The sequence below is a fragment of the Pinus tabuliformis genome, chromosome 9, assembly GCF_031772625.1.
Source record: "Pinus tabuliformis cultivar Carrire ecotype Pingquan chromosome 9, CPIR1, whole genome shotgun sequence".
Classification (NCBI taxonomy): Eukaryota; Viridiplantae; Streptophyta; class Pinopsida; order Pinales; family Pinaceae; genus Pinus; species Pinus tabuliformis.
In genome coordinates, this window is record NC_142307.1 from 832958970 (window position 1) to 832972958 (window position 13989).

Consider the following 13989-nt stretch of genomic DNA (forward strand, 5'->3'; position numbering starts at 1 on the left):
TCTCAATTGGGTAATTGAAATTCTCTACATGCATGAGCTAATTTAGGTTGATTGATTATTTATTTGGATGATCATTGAGTGTGGTTGAAGTTCCACTTCCACAACTTGACCTTCCACTAGTTCCTCCAACAGTTAGTACTAGTTTAATTTACCATAACTCAATTTAACTGAATTAAATTGCTACAACTGAAATTAACTCAACTTAGGCCCCTAAAATTTAGGAATTCACTGCACAAAACTGAACTTCATGTCCCTAACTCAAATTAATTGAGCTAGACTCCTATTTTTTAGGAATCAACTCAAGTAAACTAAACTTCAACTCATTAGCTCGAATTTAATGTTCTTAACTAAGTGACAAGAGCCATGTCACCTCAATTAACTCCTCCAAGATTTCTGTTGATGTGGAATTTCAAATTTCTTCAATTTGATTAAGGAAAAAATCAAATTCAGACTTTCTTGCTGCATTTTTAACAACAATTTTCTTTATTTGACTATGAATAAATCTAACAATTTGGATGAAAGTCATAAACATTCTATACTCATTATCTTTATTATGACCCCATGTCAATAACTTTGCCTCTATATCTATCAAACCAACATAAATAATACATTTCATTGTTTCAAAAAGTGAGTTATTAAGATATTCCTCCAGCAATTATCTTCTAGCCTTTGCAGAATGGTTCCCCCCAATTACATAATATTTGTATTCAAAACATATTGACCTATCAAATACCTCTTTGTTTGGAACTTCAATTGGATCAACAAGAACCACATAATCAACCACATGTGCATATGGATTGTACCTAATCAATGTTTTCAAGTTATGAACATGCAGGTGGTGTGGCTTTCTAATTTGATATTTAGATTGTCCTTCATTTGGATTATAAAATTGGCGACATTAAGCTGAAATGTATGGCCGCCATCAGTCAAGTTTCTCTTCGTGAACTGATTTCAAATGGCATTTTGTTTTTTTTTTAATAATGACATCCTCTAAATCAACACATGGTGTTATGTTTCCTTGTCACCTTTAGAGTTTTCACTATGATATTCATTGTTGCTCATGATTTTTTCAGAATGACCAACTTTTTATTTCTTCCTCCTATCAGTTACCAGATTTTCTTCCAAATAAACAATCTCCTCGTCATCAACTGGAAGAGAGACATTTGTGGGCATTCTTTTTTTGTCTTTTATAGTTTTTTCCTTTTCAACATGAGTTCTAATCTCATTGTCACTAATGGAAACATATTATTCATTTTTAACTTCCACATCTTCAAAAGTAACATGTATAACTTTACTAGATTGATGCATTTTAACCATTCTTTCCTGATCCCCTGTCTGTACTCTTGTGGTTTCAGGAACTAATTTTTTGCTTCTTTCTCCGGGCTCCTTCTATTATCTCTATGTGGAATTTGTTAATCACAATCATAATATTTGGCTCTTATTTATATTCCCTCCAACATAATTGAAAGACTCTTAGCAAAATACTATCAAACAAAATATAATATGTGAATGATAAATAAGTTATAAAAGATATAATGATATTTACAATAATGCATAACACGTAAATATAAATAAGCAAACTTACAATGTTATTTGTAATATCGATTGTGATTGCATTACACATCTCTGTAGAATATTATGATGTATCATATTTGATTTTTAAGAAATGATATGTAACCTTCTTAAGTGTCTTGGGCAATTTTACAAGAACATAAACAATATTTGTATTCGACACCAAACATATGTTTTGTACTTTGTCCATCACCTCATAATTTACACCATATTCAATCCGACCACAATATAGATATATTTGTATTCCTTTGTTGTTTTGTCTATCCTTAACATACCATGTAAAATTTATTTTATCTATTTCTCATGCCATCTTCCATTATGAAGCAATCTTCGATGAATTTGAGGGGCCAATTGCTCGACTTTTACCATGTGTCTCAGTTCGGTTTCATTCAGTGGCATTCATAGAGGGTCTCACTACAACTCTAGATGTTGTAATTGCTGATATTTATCCAGAAATATTAGCATATACCTTCTTTGATGTATTTTCCTAATTAAAAAAATATATATATGTTTATATTTTATTTTCATAGGAAATTCTATTATTGTTATATTAAAAAATAAACAAAAAATCTTTACACCATGAATTTAAATAAAGTTAATTATGTTAGGGGAGGGTCGCCATTACATGTGCGCCCTCCCCGCCACGTCAGATAAACACGCGTAAAAGCACATGGAGCCGGTATGACACCTGTCCACCGTGGAGCTCCATGTGTTGGCTACCTTATCAACCCATAAATCTTTGTGTTCGCGCCATTTCACAGGTTCGTTTGGGGTTTTTGCTGCGATGTATGAGTTTCCCTGTGTGTTTCTGCTCGGGGCCGGTCGTTGGGCGAAGCCCCCCGCCGATTATGGCACGGGACGGCCCCGGAACCTGCGCACTTCGTCGTTTATAGCTGTGCTGTTTGAGGCGTTTGTTCGGTTGACAGGGTTTGTGGACCTGCGCGCTTCGCCTGGTATGCAGGTGCTGGTGCGAATGTTTGCTGGAGTTTCAGGGTTTGTGGTTGGCACAGCGCTTCTCCTTTTCTTGTGCTTTTCCGCCTGGAGTTCTTGGTCGTTCTGGAATGTCAGTTGTTTAGCATTTCTCTGTTGCTGGTCTTATTCGACGATTTTGTTGTTTGGGGAGGAGTCGGTCGCTGTTTTACTGAGCTCGAGGTCAAATGGTGTTTTGCTGTCAATTTGCTGTTTTGTGGTGGTGTTTTTGTGGTTTTCAGTTCCCTAATATATATTTTTCTTCTCGTTGCAGGTGTGCAGAACGTCGTTGCAGGTGTGGAGAAGGTCTGGCGAGCTCCAGGGAAGGTGGGGGAGGTCGGCGACCATGTACCCGGTAGGATTTTAATCCTACCAGCATTCTCTGTGTTTTTCAACACAACATCTCTATTTTTGGATATTTTGTAAACTTTTATGGCATTTTATGGCATTTTTTGGAGGATTTTTTTCCGAGGGTTTAGGGTTTATGGGATATTTTGAGCTGTTTGTTGTTGAAGGTTTAGGGTTTATGGGATATTTTGAGCTGTTTGTTGTTGAAGGTTTAGGGTTTATGGGATATTTTGAGCTGTTTGTTGTTGAAGGTTTAGGGTTTATCTGAAATTTCGTTGTTTTCGTTGTTTTCGCTGTTTGGTTGCGCTGAAAATAACAAATTCTTTAATGGCCATATGTATGGGGCAGTGTAAGTCTACCATTGCAGTTATTTAACTATGGAGGAAGAGAAGTCCTGTTCGTTTTTGGAATTTGTTGGAATTTGTTACTCCTAGTTATTAATTTTGGTGCTTTTTGCTATGTTTTGCAATATGGATATCCTGTATACACAGTCCTTTTTGTTTCCATGCTGACGTTGCTCTCAATTGACTGATTTGAGTATATTTATAGTTTAAGCAAATATGGGGTTTTTTTTGTTGCGCTGAAAATAACAAATTCTTTAATGGCCATATGTATGGGCTACCATTGCAGTTATTTAACTATGGAGGAAGAGAAGTCCTGTTCGTCTCTGGAATTTGTTACTCCTGCTTATTAATTTTGGTGTTTTTGCTATTTTCCTGAACCTGATGTATATGTTTTGCAATATGGATATCCTGTATACATAGTCCTTTTTGTTTCCATGTTGACGCTGCTCACAATTGACTAATTTGAGTATATTTACAGTTTAAGCAAATTTGGGGTTTTTTTTGGTTGCGCTGAAAATAACAAATTCTTTAATGGCCATATGTATGGGGCAGTATAAGTCTACCATTGCAGTTATTTAACTATGGAGGAAGAGAAGTCTTGTTCGTTTTTGGAATTTGTTACTCCTGGTTATTAATTTTGATGCTTTTTGCTATTTTCCTGAACCTGATGTATATGTTTTCGGACCTCTGACATTTTCCTTTCCTCGAGATGTCTCGGACAGTGGCTGTCATATGCCACCCTTTTGTATCTTATGATGTTTTTTATATTGTCAATATAATATGTGATGCTTTTTTCTCTGAAAAAAAAAGTTCACACATTTTACAGTCGATTCCAAAACCGGTTACTGATGGTTACAGAGATAAGAGAATAAATATTTTTAGTAATGAATTATGTTCTCATACATAAAATGCATTTCAATAACTAACCCTTCTCGGGCTCCAACGATAAAACCTTACTGTATCAGTGACTTTTCATTTTAATTTAATTAAGGACGTGGATCATGTAAATGAGCAAATATGACTTATTCCTAGGTCCCGCTGATTCAGTTGTTCACTTCAAAGTTCTAATGTAAATTAGTATATGATATAATAGTTTACTCATTGTGTGAATATCTGAAGTAGTCTCTGTTTCCAGCCCGTCTTAGGGTTCACTGACTAGCTATTACAGAATACAATGGGTAGAAATTGCTTTGTAAGCATTATGGTTGAAGCATGAGCTATCAAGTTGAATGATGTTCCTTTTGATAACGGTCCACTTATTGGAGCCATAAGTGAGTTTAGAGCTTTGTACAGTGCTGCAAATTTGATGCCTTCAATGTTGAGATCGAAGGCATAAAAAATACAATGTATAAAATGCTCTTAGAGAAAAGATCATCCAAAGATTAATGGGTTGAGTGTCAAACCCATCTCTCCTAACATCTGATGTCAAAATTTATTGACCACATGAAAAGCCATTGAGCCATTGAGGTGCGAACTGTCTAGCCATTGAGCCATTGAGGTGTGAACTGTCCACTAAGTAGAAGAACCGAGACATATTAATATGGAACCACATATAGAAATCGAAAGAATGTTCAATACGGGATGATCAAGAGTATCTGTCTCAGGGTTTCCATCTGATTGTGAGGGAGTTGAGTGGACAAAGCTATACTTCTCCCTCCTTCACTTCCAGCGAACAAGGTCATCCCTCCAATTGCTCCCAAGAATGGGGCTTGCACATTCAGTGGCCTTACTGTTCATTTTAATTTAATTAAGGATGTGGATCATGTAAATGAGCAAATATGACTTATTCCTAGGTCCCTCTGATTCAGATGTTCACTTCAAAGTTCTAATGTAAATTAATATATGATATAATAGTTTACTCATTGTGTGAATATCTGAAGTAGTCTCTGTTTCCAACCCGTCTTGGGGTTCACTGACTAGCTATTACAGAATACAATGGATAGAAATTGCTTTGTAAGCATTATGGTTGAAGCATGAGCTATCAAGTTGAATGATGTTCCTTTAGATAACGGTCCACTTATTGGAGCCATAAGTGAGTTTAGAGCTTTGTACAGTGCTGCAAATTTGATGCCTTCAATGTTGAGATCGAAGGCATAAAAAATACAATGTATAAAATGCTCTTAGAGAAAAGATCATCCAAAGATTAATGGGTTGAGTGTCAAACCCATCTCTCCTAACATCTGATGTCAAAATTTATTGACCACATGAAAAGCCATTGAGCCATTGAGGTGCGAACTGTCTAGCCATTGAGCCATTGAGGTGTGAACTGTCCACTAAGTAGAAGAACCGAGACATATTAATATGGAACCACATATAGAAATCGAAAGAATGTTCAATACGGGATGATCAAGAGTATCTGTCTCAGGGTTTCCATCTGATTGTGAGGGAGTTGAGTGGACAAAGCTATACTTCTCCCTCCTTCACTTCCAGCGAACAAGGTCGTCCCTCCAATTGCTCCCAAGAATGGGGCTTGCACATTCAGTGGCCTTACTGTTCATTTTAATTTAATTAAGGATGTGGATCATGTAAATGAGCAAATATGACTTATTCCTAGGTCCCTCTGATTCAGATGTTCACTTCAAAGTTCTAATGTAAATTAGTATATGATATAATAGTTTACTCATTGTGTGAATATCTGAAGTAGTCTCTGTTTCCAGCCCGTCTTAGGGTTCACTGACTAGCTATTACAGAATACAATGGGTAGAAATTGCTTTGTAAGCATTATGGTTGAAGCATGAGCTATCAAGTTGAATGATGTTCCTTTTGATAACGGTCCACTTATTGGAGCCATAAGTGAGTTTAGAGCTTTGTACAGTGCTGCAAATTTGATGCCTTCAATGTTGAGATCGAAGGCATAAAAAATACAATGTATAAAATGCTCTTAGAGAAAAGATCATCCAAAGATTAATGGGTTGAGTGTCAAACCCATCTCTCCTAACATCTGATGTCAAAATTTATTGACCACATGAAAAGCCATTGAGCCATTGAGGTGCGAACTGTCTAGCCATTGAGCCATTGAGGTGTGAACTGTCCACTAAGTAGAAGAACCGAGACATATTAATATGGAACCACATATAGAAATCGAAAGAATGTTCAATACGGGATGATCAAGAGTATCTGTCTCAGGGTTTCCATCTGATTGTGAGGGAGTTGAGTGGACAAAGCTATACTTCTCCCTCCTTCACTTCCAGCGAACAAGGTCATCCCTCCAATTGCTCCCAAGAATGGGGCTTGCACATTCAGTGGCCTTACTGTTCATTTTAATTTAATTAAGGATGTGGATCATGTAAATGAGAAAATATGACTTATTCCTAGGTCCCTCTGATTCAGATGTTCACTTCAAAGTTCTAATGTAAATTAGTATATGATATAATAGTTTACTCATTGTGTGAATATCTGAAGTAGTCTCTGTTTCCAACCCGTCTTGGGGTTCACTGACTAGTTATTACAGAATACAATGGATAGAAATTGCTTTGTAAGCATTATGGTTGAAGCATGAGCTATCAAGTTGAATGATGTTCCTTTAGATAACGGTCCACTTATTTAGCCTTTTTCATGCTCAACTTGATAATGAGAGCAACTTGATAATGAGTGCTCTCAATTTCTCAAGTGTCCCCTCAATGAATAAAATTGTTAGTGGCTTTTTCACATTTAATAAAACTTATTATGAGGTACATTGCCTCCTCATTGATTTCTGTATTTAGCCTTTTTCATACTCAACTTGATATTGAGTGCTCTCAATCATAATAAGATTGTCTGGTCATTTGATTTCTATATTTAGCCTTTTTCATATGCAACTTGATAATGAGTGCTCTCAATTTCTCAAGTGTCCCCTCAATCAATAAAATTATTAGTGGCTTTTTCACATTTAATAAAACTTATTGTGAGGTAGATTGCCTCCTCATTGATCTCTGTATTTAGCCTTTTTCATACTCAACTTGATAATGAGTGCTCTCAATCATAATAAGATTGTCTGGTCATTTGATTTCTATATTTAGCCTTTTTCATATGCAACTTGAAATGTTATTATTGAATCCCCAAACATCGCAGCAATGACCCCGAACAAACCTGTGAAATGGCGCGAACACAAAGTTTTATGCAATGATATGATGGCCAACACATGAGCTCCATGGTGGACAGGTGTTGTATCGGCTCCATGTGCTTTTACGCGTGGTTTTCTGACGTGGCGGGGAGGGTGCACAGAATAACTTATAGAAATAGTTTTATCATAATTAATATTTTACAGAAAGACATATTCCATTGAAAATTTCTTATCAACACACAGTTAGGTTGCCACAAGAAATCACTACTAGGTTGTTAGCCAAAATGTTTCTTAGGACAAGAAAAAGATACAATCTAGTGTTCTAAGCCAAAATATTTTTGTGACAAGAAAAAGATACAATCTAGTGTTGTAAGCCAAAATGTTTCTGTGCCAAGAAAAAGATACAATCTATCCAAAATCCACATCATAATGTGGTTAGAACCAAAAACATATGGCACCCCTATTCTTTATGGCCCTGAGAATCTTGAGTGCCAAAACTCCCCGAGTTACCTTCTTGAGCCAGGTAGGTTGGCCTACCAGTCAAGGGCTGATTAGGAAATGGTTGATTGATGCCATATGATTGATTCCAATTTGCAGCTTCCAACCATGGAGGTACTGAGTACCCATACCTCACATTTTCCCTACTGACCCCTGCATTAAGTGGAGGTGTGTAATGAGCATACAGAGAATTGACACCAGCTCTGGTAGGAACAAGGCAAGTGGGTAAACCCTCAGTTTGATAGTGGGGCACTTGAATGTTTATGAGATCTTGGAATAATGGTGTATTGTCTGCAATGGAGTCCAATGAGTTTGAAATAATCCTGGTTTCATCAGCTATTCTTGTATCGTTGATCATCCCTTGTTCCTTTTCAAGCATTTGTTGTGCCTTTCGTTTTTCCTTTTCCTGTCTTGCCATTTGCTTTTGTTGGTCTTTAACTTGCCTTGCTTTATCTCTTTCAATCCGTTCTTCTGCTCGACGTTGTGCTGCAACAATCCTTGCTGCCTTCTTCTCCTTGACTATATCCTTCTTTTTCTGTTTTAATTCTTGCATTTCAAATTTCTTTTTTTCTGACTCAACTAACAGGTTTATATAGTCCTCTGAGGTGAGTAACTGTGAGCTTCGGCCCAGACGAAGACTACCTGGTTCACCTTGATTTTTTTTCATTGATACTCTCTCTACTGGTAGCTTTAGGAACCGTCCAAGTGTCTTCTCCACCCCTCCCACCTGCATGTCATTGCTTGGTACTTCCCTTTCAGTATCTGTTGGAACTGATTGAACCATATCATTATCTTCATTTGATGCCTCATTATGTCCTTCATCTTCTTCCATTGATCTATTGTCCACAAAAAAATGAACAATTTCACTGTTCAATTCTACTGGTTGTGAGGGCATGTTCATGCTTTCTTCATTGGTTGCTGAGACACTATGTGCATTCATATTGATCATTGCTTCTGCTAGCCATGAAGGTGGGGTTACTTGGCTTGGCAATGTCAATTGGTCATTGTCAACTGCATGTTCAACAATATCATTAGCAATATCAGCAACAGGAATTTCATTTTCTTGAGTTGGTGGAACAATCTCCATGTTACTAGGAATTTGTTCATTGTTATATTGTGTTTCACATACAGTTTCATCATCTTCAGCATATAAGTGTCCTTGAGACAGGGAAATCATATTGCCAGCTGCAACAACATCATCTTGGTCATCTACTTCTTGCACTTCAACACTTGTTTGGACATTCCCTTCTTCCTGACCATCCACATGAAACGCTTGGCTACAACCAGTATCATGCATAAGAGCATCATAGTTCAGTGGCCAGATTCCTGTCCTCCTAAAGCCAGCCTTGATATTTGATGGTGTCAAAGCCCTTTTAAAAGCTTTACTTGCAAGCTCTGCTAGCTCAAACCTTTTCACCTCAACCCCTGGATTCTTTGCCATCCATGCAGCACGCTCCGACCTGAAATAGTTCTTGAAAGGGCCAAACACACTAACATCAAGGGGTTGCAGCCTATGAGTGGTATGAGCGGGCAATGTCAACAGGTCGATGCCTAAATTGTTTGCTTCCTCAATTGTTTGTACAGCCATGTGGCTCCCATGGCCATCTAATATCAAAAGGTGTCTGTTATTAGGCGAGACGCCACCTGGTACCGATGCAGCAAAGTGAAAAAGCCAACTTAGAAACAGTTCTTTAGTCATCCATGCATGGGGATGTGCAGCCATGCATGCACCTGGTTCACAGTTCTATATATAGTTTTTCAGTTGATTTTTACCTTTGAATAGATAAAATCCTGGGATTGAAGTACCAATTGCATTAACACAACATAAAATAGTTATCCACTCCCTGCTCTTGGGCAAAATCTTTGGCACATTTCGGCTCCCTCTCTTGGCAATTACCCGCATGCCACAATTCCTCCCTGCCTGTAAACCTGTTTCATCACAGTTCCATATATGGTCTGCTCCATAAGAATGTTTATCGTAAGCACTAGAAAGTGTGTCATAGAATTTTTGCACAACTGCAGGGCGCAAATTTAATGCTCTGTCTCTGTCAAGGCCCTCAGCAGTACGCAATACAAGTTCTGGATGCCTTTTTTTAAACCCAAACCACCATGATTTACCAGGAAACCCATCTTTGAATGGGTTTGGCCTCCCTTGACAGATTTGAGCAACTGTTGATTTGAGTTGTATCAACTCTAGCCCATGTCCCAGTTGGGCCATCTCTTTACACCACTCAACCACCTCGGCCTCCTCCTCCTCAGTCATAACTGTAAGAGGCCCTCTACGTTTTGTATGAGTCAGTCCATTTATCCAATAATGTATTGATGAGGGAGGAATACCATGTTTTTTTGCAGATGCCCGAACTGAGTATCCATTAAACTCTATGTCGTCAATTGCAACTAACATTTGTTCTTTTGTCCATCCTCTTATAGCACTGATCTTTTTAGTTGAGCTTGCCCCTTGGACTGTTGTTGATGGTGGTTCTGTGGTTGATGCTGTGTTAACATCAGCGGCTGTCACATGGTCATTTTCAACAATGTTCCCTGGTGCATTGCCGTCATTGACATCAGCTGGCCTGTCATCATCGGACGATGTGCATCGCAGCTGCGCACCCCTTGTCACTCTCCTACCACTTCTCCTTGTACAAGCAGAGTAACTTCCTTTTGCCATAGATGCAACAACCTGTAAAATTATTGCATGCATTTAGACATTAGAATATATGTCAAATTATGCTTTATTACTTCTGCAAAAATTATTTTTTCTCTATTACAGGAAATTATCAACATGTATGTTGCATTTAGACATTAGAATATATGTCAAATTATGCTTTATTACTTCTGCAAAAATACTTTTCCTCTATTACAGGAAATTATCAACATGTATGTCACTGTTTTCATATATCATTTTCCATTTACTTTCAACAGCTTTATACAGCTAAACCAATGAGGTATGTAAACATGTATGAATTACGTCATTCTCCTTATATCTGTTAAAGATTAGGGAATACAGGTAATAAGTAGGTCTATTCAATATGTACTTACCTTATAGAGTAGAGTGTAATCATTACTAATGGTTGAATCAGTGCCATAAGTAGAACCATGGAAATCAAAGTAATGAGGAAACAGAGCTTGTTACATTAGGATATGCGTATACAGTGATTACAGTCTATCCATATGTATTACATTAGGATATACATATACAGTGATTACAGTGTATCCATATGTATTGATTATGTATTAGAACACAGTAGTTATGCAATTAGAACACAGTAGTTACATATGACTCTTTCTAACCATGCTTGTTTACCTAATTGTGTTTTCTCATTATCTCAAATCTTACAGTCATCTTACATTAGGATATGCGTATACAGTGATTACAGTCTATCCATATGTATTACATTAGGATATACATATACAGTGATTACAGTGTATCCATATGTATTGATTATGTATTAGAACACAGTAGTTATGCAATTAGAACACAGTAGTTACATATGACTCTTTCTAACCATGCTTGTTTACCTAATTGTGTTTTCTCATTATCTCAAATCTTACAGTCATCTAATCCGCTCGGGCTTCCATTCTAAGAAACCATTCCTCAGTTCTATGGTCCATTCATCAGTAGTAGAAATTCACTTATTTGCATTCTTTCGACTCAATATCAAAATTTTTGCTTTCTCAATAGCTTCATGCTTCTGAAAATACATGTCTTTCGATTATGTTTCAATGTCTTTCGATTATGTTTCAATGTGATGTTTCAATGATGATTGTCAAGGTCTGAAAATATGTGAAAAATTACTAAGTTTATCAGAGTCATTAAAGTTACAATTAGTTTTTGTTCTATGTTTTAACTCATTCTGCATAGAACCCAAGCCATAATAATCGCTCAATTCCTGTAAGCTAAGCTTCAATTCCTGTAAGCTAAACAAGCTATGACTACAGTGCTAACTGCCTTTTTACTACCTACCTTTTTTTGCATTGCATCAATCTTGGGCTGGAAATGGTTCGAATGCTGGCTTTGATTCTGATGCTATTCAAGGTTAGACTCGGTCTCCGATTGGATATGGCTAGGGAGATGAAACTATATAAGGAACGGGAAGGGATGTGGGGATTGCTTGCTTGGAAGGATAGCGAGTCATGTTTCTTCTTCCAGTGATTAGCTATTGGCTATGACTACAGTACTAACACGACATACGTAACCTCTGTGATATGTAAGCTGTAATCACTATTACATTTGATTCTATGGTCTCCTAGGTGTCATAGACAATCGGTTTTACTTCAGTTTAATCGAGTTTCATTGCAGTCATTTATTTTTTATATTTTTCATATAATTTATTTAGTTATTTTGAATATTGTGAAGAACAATCTCTGCTCCAAGATTTCTCTCCATTATCTGTGACTTAATTTACAGAGCTGAGTTATGTAAATCCCCATTCCTTTGGTCCAACTTTTACAACTTCGTATGGCTCGGGCTCTCCATACCCTAAGGTCTCGAGCTCAACGAGGTGAAAAGATATGAAGGCCAATAAGATGGTCATCTGCTATGTTACTTATAATTGTGTTTTCTCATTATCTAAAATCTTACAGTTCTATGGTCCATTCACCAGTAGTAGAAATTCACTTATTTGCTCTATGTTTTAACTCATTCTGCATAGAACCCAAGCCATAATAATCGCTCGCTCAATTCCTGTAAGCTAAGGTGTAAGCTAAGGTTCAATTCCTGCAGAACCCAAGCCATAATAATCGCTCGCTCAATTCCTGTAAGCTAAGGTGTAAGCTAAGGTTCAATTCCTGTAAAGTAAACAAGCTATGACTACAGTACTAACACGACATACGTAACCTCTGTGATATGTAAGCTGTAATCACTATGAAGCTGATGATATAATAAGCTAGAACACATACATAAACTCTGTATAAAAAAGGTTAACTGTAACTGTATAGGTTAACTGTCACCCTATGGACAGAACTGTAATGTAAGAAATCTGATAAATGAAAACAATGAAAACAGAACTGTAAGAAGAATGAGTTGTAATTCATATAACTAACTTGAATATATTGGCCACTGTTTTGTGATGTTGTCTTCAAGTTTGCTGAATAGTTTGAAAGCATAAGATGAACTTCAACAGTGGGTGGACTTCTTTTATAGTTTTGGGGACTTGATTTTAATTGGTGGACATGGATGCACATGGATTGCAATGGCTTCATTTTGAATGTGTGGTATGGATTTAATTTGATGTGATCTAATGGTTGGGAATTGTTTATTTGTTGATCCATGTGCTTTGATCTGTTTTAATGAGAAATAGAGTGAGATGGGTGTCATTTATTGCAGTTATTGGGTCTGGGTATCATTTATTGAACAAAGTGGATTTAATTGTTATTGGGTTGGGTGTCATTTATTGAACAAAGTGGATTTAATTGTTATTGGGTTGGGTGTCATTTATTGAACATAGGGTGTTTAGCTGTTGAACAACACAGCAGTTATGCTGACATACATTCCTTTTGTTATGTGCAGGTAGGCATATTTATTTGGGATGCAAAGTTGCAGTTCTGATGAGTGGGGGTTGAAGTGACTGCTGTTTTGTACTTCTGGAATAGACCAGTTTGGAAGCCTTTATGGCTCTAGCTATTTTCTACTTGGGTCAATATGTTTTGCAATATTAAGTAGTAAAATACTATTTATGGACACTTGTGGGCCCAGTCAATGTATGGGTGATTTTTGGACATAATTTAATACTTATTTATACATAATGTTATTTATTTCTGTCTAAATTTTGGTTTCAAAAGTCTTAATCACTGGTGGTTTGGTGGGACCAGTATTATATCAACTACTGGTCCCTGCACAACATTAGGAATCTCTCCCCTAGTAATTTTTTAAAGTAAAGTTAGCAAGAAAATATTATAACGTCCAAAAAAATGCAAACGAAAAATAAATACAAGATAAAGAAATATATTAAAACAAAAACAAAAACTTGAAATACAAAAACATAAAATTATAATAAAAAAACAATATCAATATAAATAAAAATTAAAAACTAACAAATAAAATTAAATAATTAAATAACAAAAATTAAAAATACAAAACTATAAGATAACTGTATAAATTAAAAAACAAAAAACAAAAATTAAATATATCAATTATATTTTAACTAAAAAAAACTCCAACCACTAGTCGGCGCCAAGGTCTTGGGCAAACGTTGTGTCCCCTGTTGTGAGCTGCAG

At 36.5% G+C, this 13989-nt stretch overlaps 1 protein-coding gene across 1 annotated transcript; it reads left to right on the top strand.

Moving 5' to 3' along the window:
• Nucleotides 1-2328: 2328 nt before the first annotated feature.
• On the top strand, nucleotides 2329-13403 carry LOC149151364 (uncharacterized). The gene is made up of 3 exons (XM_089445292.1): nucleotides 2329-2724; nucleotides 2816-2896; nucleotides 13283-13403. The coding sequence occupies exons 1-3, from the start codon at nucleotides 2357-2359 to the stop codon at nucleotides 13284-13286; spliced, it is 453 nt and encodes a 150-aa protein (XP_089301418.1). The 5' UTR covers nucleotides 2329-2356; the 3' UTR covers nucleotides 13287-13403.
• Nucleotides 13404-13989: the final 586 nt, after the last annotated feature.

Bases quoted from the DNA above. Each gene is read 5' to 3' on its own strand.
- LOC149151364 (XM_089445292.1), top strand. From the start codon at position 2,357: ATGTATGAGTTTCCCTGTGTGTTTCTGCTCGGGGCCGGTCGTTGGGCG. The intron at 2,725-2,815 runs GTCAAATGGTGT...TTCTCGTTGCAG, and splicing joins GCTGTTTTACTGAGCTCGAG to GTGTGCAGAACGTCGTTGCA.